Source organism: Nilaparvata lugens, chromosome 3 (assembly GCF_014356525.2).
Source record: "Nilaparvata lugens isolate BPH chromosome 3, ASM1435652v1, whole genome shotgun sequence".
NCBI classification, from domain to species: Eukaryota; Metazoa; Arthropoda; class Insecta; order Hemiptera; family Delphacidae; genus Nilaparvata; species Nilaparvata lugens.
The window spans coordinates 16,261,910-16,279,293 of NC_052506.1; the positions used below are offsets into that span (position 1 = coordinate 16,261,910).

At 35.3% G+C, this 17,384-nt stretch overlaps 1 protein-coding gene across 2 annotated transcripts; it reads left to right on the forward strand.

Annotated features, from left to right (window-relative positions):
* The first annotated feature begins 154 nt into the window (after window positions 1-154).
* On the forward strand, window positions 155-16,885 carry LOC111058273 (ubiquitin-fold modifier 1). 2 transcript variants are annotated; one of them, XM_039423052.1, is made up of 4 exons: window positions 155-485; window positions 4,199-4,255; window positions 10,066-10,196; window positions 16,508-16,885. In XM_039423052.1, exons 1-4 carry the CDS (start codon window positions 472-474, stop codon window positions 16,573-16,575), a joined length of 270 nt encoding a protein of 89 aa, XP_039278986.1. In that variant the 5' UTR covers window positions 155-471; the 3' UTR covers window positions 16,576-16,885. The 2 variants fall into 2 exon arrangements, with proteins under 2 accessions (XP_039278986.1, XP_039278985.1); XM_039423051.1 differs by lacking the exons at window positions 155-485; window positions 10,066-10,196; window positions 16,508-16,885 and adding an exon at window positions 4,780-7,302.
* Window positions 16,886-17,384: the final 499 nt, after the last annotated feature.

Genomic DNA, 17,384 nt, shown 5'->3' on the forward strand with positions numbered 1-17,384 from the left:
TAATATATTTCTTTATTTGAAAACAAGTGAAATTATTTGCATTGTATAATAATTGGATTGTTCGTATTAATCATATTATGATACATTTTAAACATAACAGCTGTTTAGTTCCAACGTGTTTGATCTTGGAGCTAGGACACAGAGGCTAGGCTAGGATACTTGTCTGCTATTTGTCTGGCCAGCTGTCCAATGCTTCGTACAAAGTTGTGTTTCTTTTTCTAGCATTTTATTCACTAAACTTTTATAAGTTTGGGATATACTTTTCTTGTTAATATAAACATTGATCCCATATTGACAGCATCATTGCAGTGAATTATATATTTATTCTCATAATTTTTATAGTCAGATCAAATTGAGAAGCAAAGTTAGCTGTAGAGAGCTAACAACAAAACTGTACTACCAGTTACATATTGATAGAATCAAAAGAGAATTCTTTGAAAATTTATCGTATTCTTATTAAAGAAACTTAGAATGTCAACTGGAACGTAAGTATCAAAACATTAATCAATCTATTTTTGTGTTAAATTTAGTGTTAACAATTCCTTAACCTTAAAAATGGCATGCTTCATAATGTCATGCATCCATTCAATTCCAATTTTTGTTGTTGTATATTTGCAACTATAATATCATTGTTATTTTAAGACTATTCCAGATTAGTTTTAGTTTAGTTTTAGGTCTATTCTAAGTCATTGACCAGTGCTGCTGGATAGACTGTGTCAAGGGTTTATAAAACATGTCACAAGAAAGTTTAAAAATGTCATCTCACTATCATGAAATTCACTCAGGCTATAGAATGAATGCTCCACCAAGAAAGATCTCAAGACTGCTCGGAATTGTCTATCACATTCACTATCCCTGGCCCACTCTGGCAGCTTATTGAACATTTTTAAAGCAATAATGCTATGAAAGGATAACACCTCTGAGTCCTTGCTAAACGAAATTTTGGCATGTTGATGAGGTGAGACTGAAGGGCTTTATAGCCATGTATCTCACCACGAGTATCAGTACTACTAGCTCTGTGTCTGATGCAAAACAGACATTCAAGAATCTACTGATTTACAACAGTAAGCATTTTTAACTTCTTGAAGAGTGGTCTGCAATGAGTCATGTAGTCACTGCCCGTCAGCACTCGAACAGCCTTTTTCTGCAGAAGCAGCACATCACCAAGTCGTAGAGAGTGTCCCCACAGATAAAGTCTATAACAGACATGGCTGTGAACCATGGCATAGTAGATAGTAAGGATGTATCCGGCACTAATTTCAGATTACAACTTTCGCAGAAGATGAAGCGCATTGGACAGCTTGGATCAAAAATTGACAATATGACTTGTTCAGCTTATTCTGGTAACCTATTCAAGGAAAATCTCAGCAACTTCACATCACATTCCACCTGACCAGCCTGTCCCAAGGAGCAGAGAAGCTTCTGTGTCTTGTCCTTGATCAGCAGCAACTTGTTTTGGTTGAACCAGCTCTTAGCAGACCTCAACGAATCATCAGCAGCTTACCCCAGTAACTCCACATCACGTCCTATATTGATCAGTGTAGTGTCATCAGCATATACAAAAGCATTCATTCTCATATCAATGTCATTAATTGCAATGATAAAGAGGAGAGGGCCCAGAACCGATTCCTGAGGTACACCGTACTCTACCAATTGCTTGAGGTGGCTTCATCAATACTCACCACCTGACGTCTGTTGTCAAGGTAAGAGGACAGCACTGAAAAAACTGCCCCACCAATTCCATATGACTTCAGCTTCTTCAGCAGGACACCATGAGAAATGCTATCGAAAGCCTTACTGAGGTCACTCACTGTAAGGCACACTGATTCTCCTTCCTCAAAAGCATTGGTGATTTTCTCTATCAACATTTCAACAACAGTGATGGTTGATCTACCCTTTAAAAAGACATGCTGGCATGATGAAAAGAGATCCTCCCTCACAAAATAGGTCATCAACTATTCCCTCATATCAACCTCCATGATTTTGGCAAACACAGGCTCAATAGAGATTGGTCGAAAACTACCCATCATAGTTCTAGGGCCCTTCTTCTATACTGGAACAGTCCTGGAAATCTTCAGCTCGTCTGGGAAAACTCCCACGTTCAAACATTGATTTATACACTTTGTGAGTGAAGCAGCAATCAGATGAATGATTCGTTTCAGTACATGAATGGAGAGGTCATATACATCCTGACTATGAGAGTTTTTGAAACCAGAAACTATTCGTATCACAGTCACAGTATACATACAGTATGGAAACTTGGCTAGTACCCTGGCGCAAAAATCCGCCATCTTGTTAGGAAGCTCCGCATTGTAATAGTATTGATGGGAGGTTCGGATCACTTCAATGATCCGGATCAATTGATCTCGTTCACTGCCACGTGCCAATCAGAAGACCAGGATTGGAACTTCCTAAGGTCACGTGACGTGTCTAGTATTTGTGCTATGTAAGAAGCATTGGTTGGATAGGCGTTTGATTGACAGTTTTCATTCTGTACCTATTCTGTGTCACAGTGGCCTCTTCAATTGGTCTCACTTTTATTGCGACTGGAATATTTTGACACTGCCAATCTGGAAACCACAGTTTAACGATTACTTTAACACTACCAAATAGACAACCAATCTTATAACTCATAGATATTTATTAAAAATTTCATAGAAGCTTATACATCTATTTATGGTTTTGATAGAATACTATTTTTTCTTGAGCGCTGTGCACACCGGAGAAATGCTTAATCCTGTTGATTTTCTCCCAATCATTAATTTGATATTGTGATTGTAGAATGTAATAAATAAATATTTTGAAACTGGTACAAGGTACCAGTGCCAAATATGTTGTAAGAAACTTCATTTACTTCAGCTCCACAATAGATTCCAATGAAGAAGATGAGTGACTAATCACGGTACAATAGCACCAGAACCGTTGTATGTATATGTATTTTATGAAGGGACTGATTCAAGAATCCAAAGGTTCAGGGAACCCCACAAGTCAACCGGAGCTTATTGTGTTTCCAAATACGTTAGTTGGGCAATCCAATACCTGTGTCCTTCAGAAGATCCAGGAGTTTTTCCCTATACTAATATCCCATCCATCACCTGGTTGCTTGCAACCAAATAGAACCATTCTTCTTGCCCCTTGTCTCTCGCAATCCAGTTTGATATGCTTGGCAGTCTCTTAAGACTGATTGATCCTCGTGACCTACGTGAGTTCCACTCCTGGTCTCCTTTATAGGTCCTTCCGCTCAGGGAGGGGTCGCCAAATTGCCTCTTGGGCACCTGGCCACCCTCGACTCAGCCTCTTGACCCATATTTGTGCCTGGAGTTTTACCCATCTTTGGTTTCTTGGATTTTTCTTTTTTGCAGGGTCAAAAGACTTACCTCTACCAAGAAGTTTCGCCTGATAGGCCGCCCTTCCTTAAGCAGTTCTCTCCTCCCTTAAACTCGTGACCTATGTGAGTTCTACTCCTGGCCTTTTTTTGTAGGTCCTTCCGCTGAGGGAGGGGCCACCAAATTGCCTCTAGGGCGCCTGGCGACTGGCTACCCTCGAATCAGCCTCGACCCACATTTGTGCCTGGAGTTTCACCCATCTCTGGTCACTTTTTTTTATTTCTGCCCCTCCGAAACTTTGCAAGTTCAAAAGCCTCACCTCTTCCAAGAAGTTATGTCATCATGTTGTGATCAGTAAAAGCCTTTTCAATGTTGATAGCCTCTACATAAGAGTGCATCGGAACCTCCTGTGTTCCTGAACAACCCATTTCAGATTGAGAAACCTGCCCTGATGAGGCAGATCCCGTCCAGCACCGTTCATCAGACTAGTACAAAATTAAATATTTAAAAAAAATTAAAATTTTCCATTTGACATAAAAATTGAAAAGTTTATTGACCTTTCATCGTTGAACTCAAATATAAAAGAACTTTTCCGATGTCTGTACTACAAACCGTTTTTAATACTTGGTGGATTTTGGGTCATGGCAATATGACACCTGCTGAGATCTGCTGAATGGCTTTGCCAGAACAATAATCACAGCAATTATAGTGTAGTCGTAGTGTAGCTAAGCTGTGCTCCAGCTCTTTAGATGATTCGAAATCGGCGACCCCAAATACATTCAGACCCTATTGGACGATTTTCCTGAAACCTCCGTTTATTAGAACCTAAATGGCCATTTAACTAATTGATGCTTTCAAAAATTTTGTTGCAGGACAGCTGTATCTTTCAAAGTAACACTCACATCTCATCCAGGATTACCTTTTAAAGTGTAAGTAGTTTTTTTCATTCTGGCACTTGATAATCCGTAATACATTTAAAAAACGCATTTCTATGTCTAGATAATAGTAACCCACTAAAAAGTTTAATGCAAAAAAAAAACGATTGAAATCTCTTTGATCTGGAATGCCCTGTCTGGTACAACATGGTTTCTGTGTTTTTCTATCAAATTATAAATCTGTAATCTTTTATCTTATACAAAATAGTTTCAAGGTTTTCTTTATTAATTATCTTGAGAATTAATTTAAAAGTCTTGGGTCTGAAATTATGGTTTTGTACGGTTCAATTTCTTATTAATGCTTATTGAATACTGTTTTTCTGATAGGAAGCATAAGTAATGTCTTTCAATCAATATTGAAAGTGTGAGTTTATTCCTGGAACTATAAGGTGCATGTTGAGAAATTGTAGTATTCAAAAATCTTGATTGATTAGTTCAAACTACAAGGATTGCAACTTTTCAAGTTTAATAGAATGATGTCTTTTATTTGGTTGCTAATTGGTTTTGCTATTCCGTAGGTGTTCGGGGGTCTCGTGGTCAGGATTTAACTAGAAGAAATTAGATTGGTGCGCGTTGGAGAATCCTAGGCGAGGAATCTTGTATATATATATTAGCAAGTTGTGAATTCGATTGGCAGCTATGATTCTAGATCGTTTGCCATCATTCACTTCGTTTGGCGATTATAGAATCAGATTCGATATGGACTTGCAGAACAAGTTTGATTCTATATTTAAAGCTATAGATGAGTTTTCAAAGATCATGAAGAATGAGTCAACAAGTACAGTTGTGGACATTTTTACAGTGGCTAGTGAAATTGAAACTCTTTTTGTCACTATGGAGAAAAACAATCTGGTGCCAAGTTTTAGTAAAAAGTTTGAACAATATTGCAAAATGAAAGGAAAGTTTCCTGACTTTGAATTTGAGTTTCTCAGGAATGCTTGTGACCATGTGCTCACGAAATATCTAACAAGTCCTGATCTGAGTGAAAGCGTTGTATCAAACTCCATAAATCAATATCTCTTACACTGCAGTAGTGATAGGCTAAGGCAACTAACATCAAATATAATTAACACTCGTCAGGCTTTTGTAGAGCTCTCTAACTTTGTTGAAAGAAATTGTGACCCTGTTGATGTGGAAGCTAGAATTATTTTCGACCACTTCTGCGTCAATTTTAATTCAGATAATCGCAATATGAAAATGTTGGAGAAAAATCTGATCGATTTATTAAGTAATAATCCAGAAGAAGGTCTAAATTATAATATTTTAGTTCGGATCTTGAACATGAATAACGAAACGGCCATTCAGGCTTCAGCTAAGAAGTGTATTGTTTCACTTATCATTTCAACACGGTTGATATTGAAACAAAAACAATTCTGCATTGCTCTGTTCGATTTGCCTTGTGATAAACTGTGTCTTATTCTGAAGCAATACCCCTCAATTTTGGATTCAATTTTTGAATCAATTTCAAATTCATTGATTCAACATCAATGTAGCCATTCAGGAGAGAATATCCTTTGGACTTGTGATGACGCCAATCTTCTGTCGTATTCAGAAATCATTGGCATCTTCAGAGTATTGAAAACATCAAATTCTAGGTATGAAGAACTCATTAGGTCGTTCATTCATAGTCGGAAGTCGGGTAAAACATCAAAGCTGATTGAAGAGATTGAAAGTGTAATCTTTTCAAGACGCTCATAACATGTCGAAAGAGATACTTCTGTCTAATAAAATAATGGACATCATTCTAGTGAACTGAAATTTTGCATTTGCTTATTGGTTTTTACAATGTTCTTGCTGCATTTGTTGGTACTTATCATTGAACTCTGTTGAACTTCACGTTTTAGCTATTCACTAACCTCGCAATTGAACTGTTGTAACCATCCATGACTTGCCTTCATCATATTATTCATCAATAGACCGTAGTTAATGACTCTGAGCTATATTTAGATGTAAAAATATGCATTTCACCCAGATTTTCACTCCCAAAAATACTTGAAAATGTTTTTTACCGAGCCTTATTCATCAGTTATATCAGTTGTTATCATCATTGTTTGAAATTCATTCCAATAATTAATAAAAAATTGAGTTATTATATTATATCCTGTGCAATAAATGACTTCTACAATTTTATCATTATTTTGAAATATTCTGATGAATTTTTCCTTATTTTGTATACTTTAATCAAGACCGCTTTACTATTTTGACCAATACCGGTATATAAAAACCTATTTTTTCAATTAATAGGAAGTTTTGCTTGAAACAATTGATATAATATTATTACGAAATTCTACTATTGAGAATTATGATGAAAGGAAGCATTGTAACTCATTCATGCTCAATTGGTAATTATCATTGTAATTTTTCAGCCCAGTGATATATTATGTATTGAATCATAGACTATCTCATTCATTTTGGATGTGTATTATTGAGACTTTCTTAAATGAAAACTGTATTGGGCTATCGCATATTTTCAATTTAATTTATACAGATATCAATTATGACATTTTCAGATGAAAAATGAAGTTTTTGCAATAAATTGATGAAATAGAATCATAGATGCTTACGGTAATTGTTTAAATATGTTGAATCTGTACGTTTAACGTACAAGGATAAATTTAATGGGACGGTTGGGTAAAATCACACGCCTGCAACCTTTTTTATTGTTATTTTTAATTATCATCTAACCTATCATTATCATTGTTATCTAACCTGATCTTTATGGTAAAAGTAAACAATCTTATACTCTCAATGTAAATGACGAAGCAGTAATTTATAAGTTTCAGATTAACATTGATGGCGTATTTGCCAGCTCTCCTTCAACACTGTTGTAAATGTCGAACTAAAATATTACTTATAAGTCAAAAGTGATTTTTTGTATATTAATTGCATGTTGAAAGTAAAATATCCTTTCCTGATATTTGCGCTACTTGGTAGGCTATATCAATTATGGCTTTGTAAATATTTTTATATTTTTCAAATACTTTTGTTTTTTATAACTGAATAAAATTTGGAATTTGATGAGTAAAGTATATATTCTAGTTTTTGTATATATCTTCTTCTCTTCACATAACAATAGAATATTTTCGAAAGAGGGAGACTTAGAAATACCCAATTTGATTTACATTGTAAAGCTGTGAATCTCTTATTGTTTAGACTTAGAGGTCTGTTACTTGAACCTTGAGTGTATTTCAAAACAGGGGCATGTTTAAACGATTTTGCATTTCTCATTTAAAATTCTTAGTTCTCCTATACAGCACAGGTCTATACAGCGCCTTCGGCATGAGATAATTTTGTTCTGGTTCTGTATTAAAAGACTTATGGTATATTATGTTTCTAGTATACTAGTACATCTTTCAGGAGACCTTATCTTAGGGTCAAAACATAGTGAAGTAGTAAAGTAGTTTCAAGTTTGATTATTGTCATACATGACATCAAAACCTATTCAATTTTTGAAATATTATTTTGTGAATTGGAAATCTGGTTGCGGATTTAATTATTAAATATAATTGATAAAGCGAGAAGATCTCCAATGTACAAAGATGAAACGTGTGTTTTATCACGTTTCGTGAAGGCAATATTATGGGTTTTAGTTCCATACTATACAAACAAGAGTGAGTTGACTTTTGGTCTGTGAATCAAGGGTGCATGTGTTTTTCATATAAATGGATTTGGAATTATTCTTTCGGGGCCCGTATTCTTGAACCGTTTGTGAAGTGAGTTGTTGAGTTAAGGCATTGGTTACCTGAAGGATTCTGTCTTGAGAATTCAATTATAGGCTGTCGTAGTCCGGGCAGTTTAAACCAACATAATTGTAAATATAAAGAAAATAAAGATCTCAGTACCCTTTTTTTGAAATATTTTATCACAAAAATAAAATATTTCAAAAAAAGGGTACTGAGATTTTTATTTTCTTTATATTTATATTACAAGTAGCCCTATACATAAAAGAGATAAAAATACTACATAATTGTATTTTCAGGATTTGAATCTTGTAGGGAAAGCTGGTGTTTTTGATTCATCAACTGGCAGAGTTTTTTTTATATATTTTTTTATTTTAAATTCGGGAGTGTTTTAACTGGACCTTTGAAGAACAGGCCAAGGGACTTTTGTTAAGGTAAAGTAAGATCTATAATTCTAAATAGTAATTTTAGTTTTTTATTGTTATTATTATCATAAACTGAACGACCACAGATCAGCAAAGCGAGTAGCCCCTGAAATATTCATCTGATTATTATTTCGTAATAAATTCTAATTTTGTAATAAATAATTTATTGATTTGTTTTAAATATCAAAAACCTGTACGATCTTTTTTTTTCTTGTTTTTCATTTTCCCACCCTTACATTATTGAAAATAAAACATGTATTTAAATGGTTCGAAACATCTTGCTCCACTTATTTAAATACGGTAAATCCATTACGTTTGAGATTCTCAAGCTTGAATTCTATCTTCGTCGCTCCTCTATGTTTTGACTCCTATCAATTCTAGCCAGAGCTTGTCTTCGTTGCTTGCTGGCCGCTGACGAGCGTTCAAACATTTCAACAAGACACCAAGAATGTCCTCCAATTAGCTAATTCCAACCAACAGCTGATTGTCAGCCAATAGTAGGACATTCGGGGTGGCGTATTGGCTTGTTGGAACGCTAGCCAGAGTGGCCAGCTTTACACTTTCAATCAAATAGAATTTATTTGCCATACAAATTGAGATAAAATGCAATAAGGATACGAATAAATTCATAAATTCTCGTGATATAGATGTTCAACAATAATTTCCTCAAGCCAGTACGAATAAAATACCAGTACGAATAAATTCCTGTGAAATAGATGTTCAACAATAATTTCCTCAAGCATAATACCAGTATCTAATGTGTAAGTAGAGTTTAAAATGTCAAACCATACTTATTTGATTAGCAATAGCAAAGAATAAACTATTATATTATGCAATATTAAAATATCACATGTTCTACTTTGGATAATTGTCGGTTCTCTTGAAACTATACAACCTAATCTAGGCCTATAATAATTATTGCAATTTTTCAAAAAATATCGCTATAGTTAGTCCACTTTATGATGGCAGTGGAAAAAGATTTGACATAGAAACAGCGTTGCCGATTCTCTGCCTTGTTGAGGGTTGAGTGTAAGAGAGGGCCGGCTGCGCCCTAACTCCGCCCTCCTAGGTAAAAATAAAGGCAGCTATTCTATTCTATTCCTTGTCACTGCCTTCTATAGAACACCTGATACCGGTATATCTGATGAAATACTAACTGTCCATTCTTGTTAAAAATGAACAATCATAGTTTTATTCGTAAAGAAAATACCGTATATTTTTTAATGATTGAATATTAAATTTTCATAAATAATAATTTTAAAAAAAGTTCGAAATTTGAGAAATTGTGATTATTCAATTGCAAACTGTTGGCAAATGTTGACTATTAAATCATTCACTATGACGAGATAGCAGACATCGTGTGTCTCCAGCGTTATTGTCCTGTCACCAGCTGGCTCAGATCTTTGAATAGTAGACTTGAGATGCGCGTGAACACTAGCGTCAGGTGATCAATCTTCATAACGGCAAGGAAAGTTGTGTGAGTGAGACACACCAGATTTTTATCATATCTTATTGGCTCTCGTGGAATTAATCACGGTTAAAATTTAACAGGCTTTTGTGCTACCGGCACTTTGTCAATTATGTACCAAAGCGGTGAGGTGAAACTGAAGCCAAACGTGAAGCTACGAGATATCTCCAGTAATAAAGGCCTTTAATATCAGATAATTATATCTATGATGACTGATGATTATTGTTACAGATTCAAAGTGCCCGACAATACGCCATTTACAGCTGTAGTCAAGTTCGCAGCAGAAGAATTTAAGGTGACACCCGAAACTTCAGCAATTATTACCAATGATGGCGTCGGTATAAATCCACAGCAACCAGCAGGTATTTCTAAAAACCTCTTTTACATTCAAATACCACACAAAACAATATAGCATTAAATATTTGGTGTGTAGAAGTTATAGAAATTTCATTTTATAGTTGCATCAATGAATGAGTTGACAGTAATTGGTGCTATAGTTCACTTTAAACTTTCAGTATTGATTGAATGGAAAGTATTTGCGTTTATATACAAGGAATGTTGACAGTTGATGATTCTTAAGCCAGGTTTACACTATGTAGAAGAGCTACATGTAGCTCAGCTATATAGCCACAGAATAAGTACAGAATGGTAACTTGTAATAAATCGCCTATCTAACCAATGCTTTTTACATGACGCCAATACTAAACACGTCACGTGACCTTGGGAAGTTCCAATCCTGGTCTTCTGATTGGCTCGTAGCAGTGAACGAGATCAATTAATCCGGATCATTGAAGTGATCCGAACCTACCATCAATACTATTACAAAGCGGCGCTTCCTAACAAGATGGCGGATTTTAGCGTCAGGGTACTATCCAAGTTTCCGTACTGTATGTATACTGTGATATAGTTCTGCTACAAGCTCAAAAAGTGACACTGGAGATCTGCTATATATCCGGCTATGTAGCAGTATTAAGCCTATTTTCTCAGCTATATAGCAGAAAATGAGCTATCCAAAATTTTCGGTAAATAACAAAGAGAATCTGAGTTATATGTAGCTCTGCTACATGTCAATTTTTGTTCATAGCAGATCTAGATGTAGCTGCTCTGACCTTGAAGGAAGGCTGCCGCAGCTGTTTAGTGCCTGCTGGGTTTACACCAGATATATACTGTACTCATTTGTTGTCAGAGTGCAAGGAGGTTACTGCGCCTTGTGATTATTTCTTTTTGATTTATATATTATTGTGCAATGATGGAGAGTGAATTTGACTGGAAGAGACTAAATTATCTAATATCTTCTTTCTCTTCTCTGTGATGAAAGTATCACAGTAGCTGCGGCGAAAGCCGCGGCCAAACCTTCTTCTTCGGCATCTGGCTGGGAACTGAGTAGTGAATAGACCTACTGGTTTATTCCAAACTATATGTAGCTCTGCTACAAGTAATGGCATCAAAGTTAATTATAGCAGAGCTATATATAGCTCTGCTACATGAAATTAGTGTTGAATCTACTTACTGGCTTATTCCAAACTATATGTAGCTCTGCTACAAGTAATGGCATCAAATTTAATTATAGCAGAGCTACATATAGCTCTGCTACATAAAATTAGTGTTGAATCTACTCTAGCAGAGCTATATGTAGCTCAAATTCTATATAGCTCTCCAGCTACATAGTGTAAACTTAGCTTCACACCTATATTCCAACTATATCATAATTATTATATAGATGATTTAAAGGTGCGTACAGATATACGCGCCGCGAACATGAGCAATTCACTTTTTATCAGCTGATACCAAGCTTTTTATATCTATATCTTACAGTTTCATAAATAATAATTTTAAAAAAATCTAAATTCAGCTAGTTGATTATATTTCTACATTGTTCGATCTGGCACTGTTGTGGAGCTAGAAAAAGATATCGCTGTCTGCTTTGTCGAATGATAGACAAGGATAGCAACACCAATGTTAATCAAATACTGCCATTATAACGTGTATACCTCCCTATAGTAAGGAATGTCTATATTAACCCTAATATTTAATGATAGGGTATGTCCTGATTGATTGCAAATTTCCCATTGGATGTGTAGTGGAGCAAACAGAAACACCAACTCCTAGTAAGCCTAGTACTCCTAGTCAAAAAATTACAGCAATTTTGAATAATTTGTGTAGTCTCAGGCCCGGTTGCACAATAGCCGGTTAAATTTTTACTTTCCTTGTCCTATTACCATAGGTAAGGAAAGTATTACTTTCCGAAAAAAATTAAGATACCCCAATTTCTATACGTTTCAAGGTCCCCTGAGTCCAAAAAAGTGTTTTTTTTTTTGGGTATTGGTCTGTATGAGTGTATTGTATGTGTGTGTGTACACGATATCTAATCTTCCAATTAACGGAATGGCTTGAAATTTGGAACTTGAGGTCCTTACAATATAAGAATCCGACTCAAACAATTTCGATCAAATTCAGTACAAGATGGCGGCTAAAATGGCGAAAATGTTGTCAAAAACAGGGTTTTTCGCGATTTTAACGAAAACGGCTCCAACGATTTTTATCAAATTTATACCTAAAATGGTCATTAATTTATAAGCTCTATCAACTGCCACAAGTCCCATATCTGTAAAAAATTCAGAAGTTCCGCCCCCATATATGCAAAGTTTGATTTTAGATTCCCAATTATCAAGCTTCAGTCAGATACAATTTAAAGGAAAAAATTCAAGTGGAAAAGATTCAGCATAAATTCTCTACAATTAATGTTGAGTAAAATTTTCACCTAAAATTGAAAAGAAGTTCGAAATTTGAGAAATTGTGATTATTCAATTGCAAACTGTTGGCAAATGTTGACTATTAAATCATTCACTATGACGAGATAGCAGACATCGTGTGTCTCCAGCGTTATTGTCCTGTCACCAGCTGGCTCAGATCTTTGAATAGTAGACTTGAGATGCGCGTGAACACTAGCGTCAGGTGATCAATCTTAATAACGGCAAGGAAAGTTGTGTGAGTGAGACACACCAGATTTTTATCATATCTTATTGGCTCTCGTGGAATTAATCACGGTTAAAATTTAACCGGCTTTTGTGCAACCGGCACTTTGTCAATTATGTACCAAAGCGGTGAGGTGAAACTGAAGCCAAACGTGAAGCTACGAGATATCTCCAGTAATAAAGCCTTTAATATCAGATAATTATATCTATGATGACTGATGATTATTGTTACAGATTCAAAGTGCCCGACAATACGCCATTTACAGCTGTAGTCAAGTTCGCAGCAGAAGAATTTAAGGTGACACCCGAAACTTCAGCAATTATTACCAATGATGGCGTCGGTATAAATCCACAGCAACCAGCAGGTATTTCTAAAAACCTCTTTTACATTCAAATACCACACAAAACAATATAGCATTAAATATTTGGTGTGTAGAAGTTATAGAAATTTCATTTTATAGTTGCATCAATGAATGAGTTGACAGTAATTGGTGCTATAGTTCACTTTAAACTTTCAGTATTGATTGAATGGAAAGTATTTGCGTTTATATACAAGGAATGTTGACAGTTGATGATTCTTAAGCCAGGTTTACACTATGTAGAAGAGCTACATGTAGCTCAGCTATATAGCCACAGAATAAGTACAGAATGGTAACTTGTAATAAATCGCCTATCTAACCAATGCTTTTTACATGACGCCAATACTAAACACGTCACGTGACCTTGGGAAGTTCCAATCCTGGTCTTCTGATTGGCTCGTAGCAGTGAACGAGATCAATTAATCCGGATCATTGAAGTGATCCGAACCTACCATCAATACTATTACAAAGCGGCGCTTCCTAACAAGATGGCGGATTTTAGCGTCAGGGTACTATCCAAGTTTCCGTACTGTATGTATACTGTGATATAGTTCTGCTACAAGCTCAAAAAGTGACACTGGAGATCTGCTATATATCCCGGCTATGTAGCAGTATTAAGCCTATTTTCTCAGCTATATAGCAGAAAATGAGCTATCCAAAATTTTCGGTAAATAACAAAGAGAATCTGAGTTATATGTAGCTCTGCTACATGTCAATTTTTGTTCATAGCAGATCTAGATGTAGCTGCTCTGACCTTGAAGGAAGGCTGCCGCAGCTGTTTAGTGCCTGCTGGGTTTACACCAGATATATACTGTACTCATTTGTTGTCAGAGTGCAAGGAGGTTACTGCGCCTTGTGATTATTTCTTTTTGATTTATATATTATTGTGCAATGATGGAGAGTGAATTTGACTGGAAGAGACTAAATTATCTAATATCTTCTTTCTCTTCTCTGTGATGAAAGTATCACAGTAGCTGCGGCGAAAGCCGCGGCCAAACCTTCTTCTTCGGCATCTGGCTGGGAACTGAGTAGTGAATAGACCTACTGGTTTATTCCAAACTATATGTAGCTCTGCTACAAGTAATGGCATCAAAGTTAATTATAGCAGAGCTATATATAGCTCTGCTACATGAAATTAGTGTTGAATCTACTTACTGGCTTATTCCAAACTATATGTAGCTCTGCTACAAGTAATGGCATCAAATTTAATTATAGCAGAGCTACATATAGCTCTGCTACATAAAATTAGTGTTGAATCTACTCTAGCAGAGCTATATGTAGCTCAAATTCTATATAGCTCTCCAGCTACATAGTGTAAACTTAGCTTCACACCTATATTCCAACTATATCATAATTATTATATAGATGATTTAAAGGTGCGTACAGATATACGCGCCGCGAACATGAGCAATTCACTTTTTATCAGCTGATACCAAGCTTTTTATATCTATATCTTACAGTTTCTGTAAAAATACAGATATAGTCAGCTGATTAAAAGTGAATTGCTCATGTTCGCGGCGCGTATATCTGTACGCACCTTAATAATTACTGTCCTCATTCCTCGTCTTCTCCCTGTTAAGGAGATATGGTCTACTTGCAATCAGGAAGAGCTAGCTAATGTATTCCATAATTGCATCATTGGACTACTCTGAAGTACATCGAACCCCTGTTATGGTAATTTCCTGGTAACTGGTGATTGAAAATTAAAAGTTTTGAGACCTTTGAAGAGAACTTAGAGAAAACAGGTCGATTCGTGGTGACTGACACAGGAGTAAAAAGAGCAAAGTTGAATCATCTTTTATAATCCATACAAAATTACTTTTGACTTTTGTCAATTTGATATTGACTTTACCAGCTTAAGTGTATGTAGACGTCAGTTTGAATATCAGTGTTACTTATTTATAAATAAAGTCCCAACTGAATTCATTATTAATAGAATATTACAAAATCCATAATGAATTTTATACTGGATTGGATTAGGATAAATGCTTATTTTAAATTATCTATATCCATTATGTAGTGTTTCATTCTTGTGTTATAAATTTAAAAAAATATCTGTCATGACTTCCTTGAATTGGTCTTTTTGAGTTTTTCATTTGCTTGTGATTTTGTTACTTTGTCTTATCGTTTGTAAGTATTGAGATGTGACCTGGTTTCCATAATTTTATTTATTCTAGTGGTTTGAATAAGCTCTTTTTCTTTCTATTGACATGTTTGCTGTACCTTGTTGTTCTAACTCACTGCCGGCGCACAAGTTTTCTTTGCCGGTAGTGCCATTTTGTAAGTAGTTATTTATTTTATCAATCTGTATTATTTTATGACAAATAAATGAATTTGAATTTGAGGAATATGCGGAGCAGAGAAATGTAGGGAGATCAGCCAATGGCAGTGATGAATAGTCATAGGTAGAAGCGCAGTTGACAATTTGTTAATTAGAATCAGTCGACTGAAAGCTTTCAGAGAGGAAACTTCTTATGTGTATCATGAGCACTTGAACACTCACTAGAAATTAGAGAACGCTGGCCGGTTTAGAACGGCAACATCGCCGCCGCTGTATCCCTACCTTTCTCTGCTGCGCATGTCCCTCCAAGTCGAACGCAATTTTGTATGGACCATAGCTGTTTCCAGCCGCCACGGGTTGGCGATAGAGAAAGAATTATTATTGTTATGATGCTGTTGAAGCAGTATGGCCGTTCTTTAGGATACTAATTCCACTGTTGTTCGAAAACTAACCTTTATTTGGACAGTTTATTTTATGAAATTGGGATGGAAAGAAGTTTTGGACTGTAGTCTGTTTCTTTGTCCTTAAGTTGATTGTAAATGATGAATGAATAAATAAATAAAATGAGTTTTTTTGTCATTAAAGCTAGTGAACTTATCACATAGCCGTAATCAAAAGGGTACATATCAAGTTGTGATCTGACAACTTAAATGGAGATAACAATTTTGTAGATTTTTTAATGTGAGTTTTGTTATTGATTCCACTACCCGGTGTAGATATGGACTGTCTTTTAATTCCAGTGAGAAATATTTTATAAGCCCAAGTCGTAGAGCCAGCGTCCGATTACTGCATCAAAATCCACTTACTAATTATTATCCCTTTAGGTTTTATTATTTGTTGTGCTTTATTATTTCACTGCATTTGTAATAATATCGTTTTATGAATGACAAATTCTATTCAAACAACTGAAAATATAGAATGCAGCATTCATACAAGTCTAATGCTACCATTTAAAACTCTCCAGTTTCAGATAATGTGTGGGGTAGGTACCATTTTACATATAACCTAGTATTTTCTCATTCAATGGTTTGATTGAAACTTATATTAATTTTTTACAGGGTCTGTTTTCCTTAAACATGGCGGTGATCTACGTCTTATTCCCAGAGATAGAGTTGGCTCAGCGTGATTTGGATAGCAACCCAGGTGTTATTATACCAAGGGCACAAAATATTCATTCCAATTGTAAAAATGTAACAGGAATTAAATAAATGTATCAGTTACGGTATAAAATACCGCACATGGTTTTAATAGTGTCTATTTAATTTTTTTGAAAAGTTTGGTAATTTAAAAAAATATATTTATCACAATACTTCAATTATTCTGAAAAATAGTCTAAATATAATACTGTATCTGAAAATGCTATGAAATGTTTATGATGTTTTGTTGAAATAAGATCTTTAATATGTTATAATAAATTTCTTGTAATAAATCCAGTACATTGATTTTTTTCTTAACAACAAATCAACCTCGAGATAGTCAATTTTCTCACGTAGGGTCAAAACATAGTGGAGCAGTGAAGGTAGATGGTAGCGGAGAATGTAGCTGAGGGTATTGAAAAGTTATGCATAAATTCAGATGTGTCAAAACAGAGTGGAGTGGCGAAGGTAGAGTGAAGCGGAGACAAACACATGCATTATTTTCAACACTCTCAGCCAACTTCTTAGTCCAGTCAAATGTTAGTTTTTCAGGAAACAGCCCCAAAAGAATTTTTCTCGACGGTTCTATAATGTGTATTTTGGGGCGCTGAATTCGAATCTGAAATTCGCTGACATGCCAGAGAGCGGCTTCACCTCCAAAACCCTCAAAATTTCGGATTGTTTTCAATTTTTCCATCCAATCTCGAAAACTTCAAGTTTTATGAGGAAAATCATTTTTTACAAAATCAAAGATAATTAATTTTCCAATAAATTGAGTGGTCGCGCAGGACTCTACCAT

Bases quoted from the DNA above. Each gene is read 5' to 3' on its own strand.
- LOC111058273 (XM_039423051.1), top strand. From the start codon at position 4,901: ATGATTCTAGATCGTTTGCCATCATTCACTTCGTTTGGCGATTATAGA.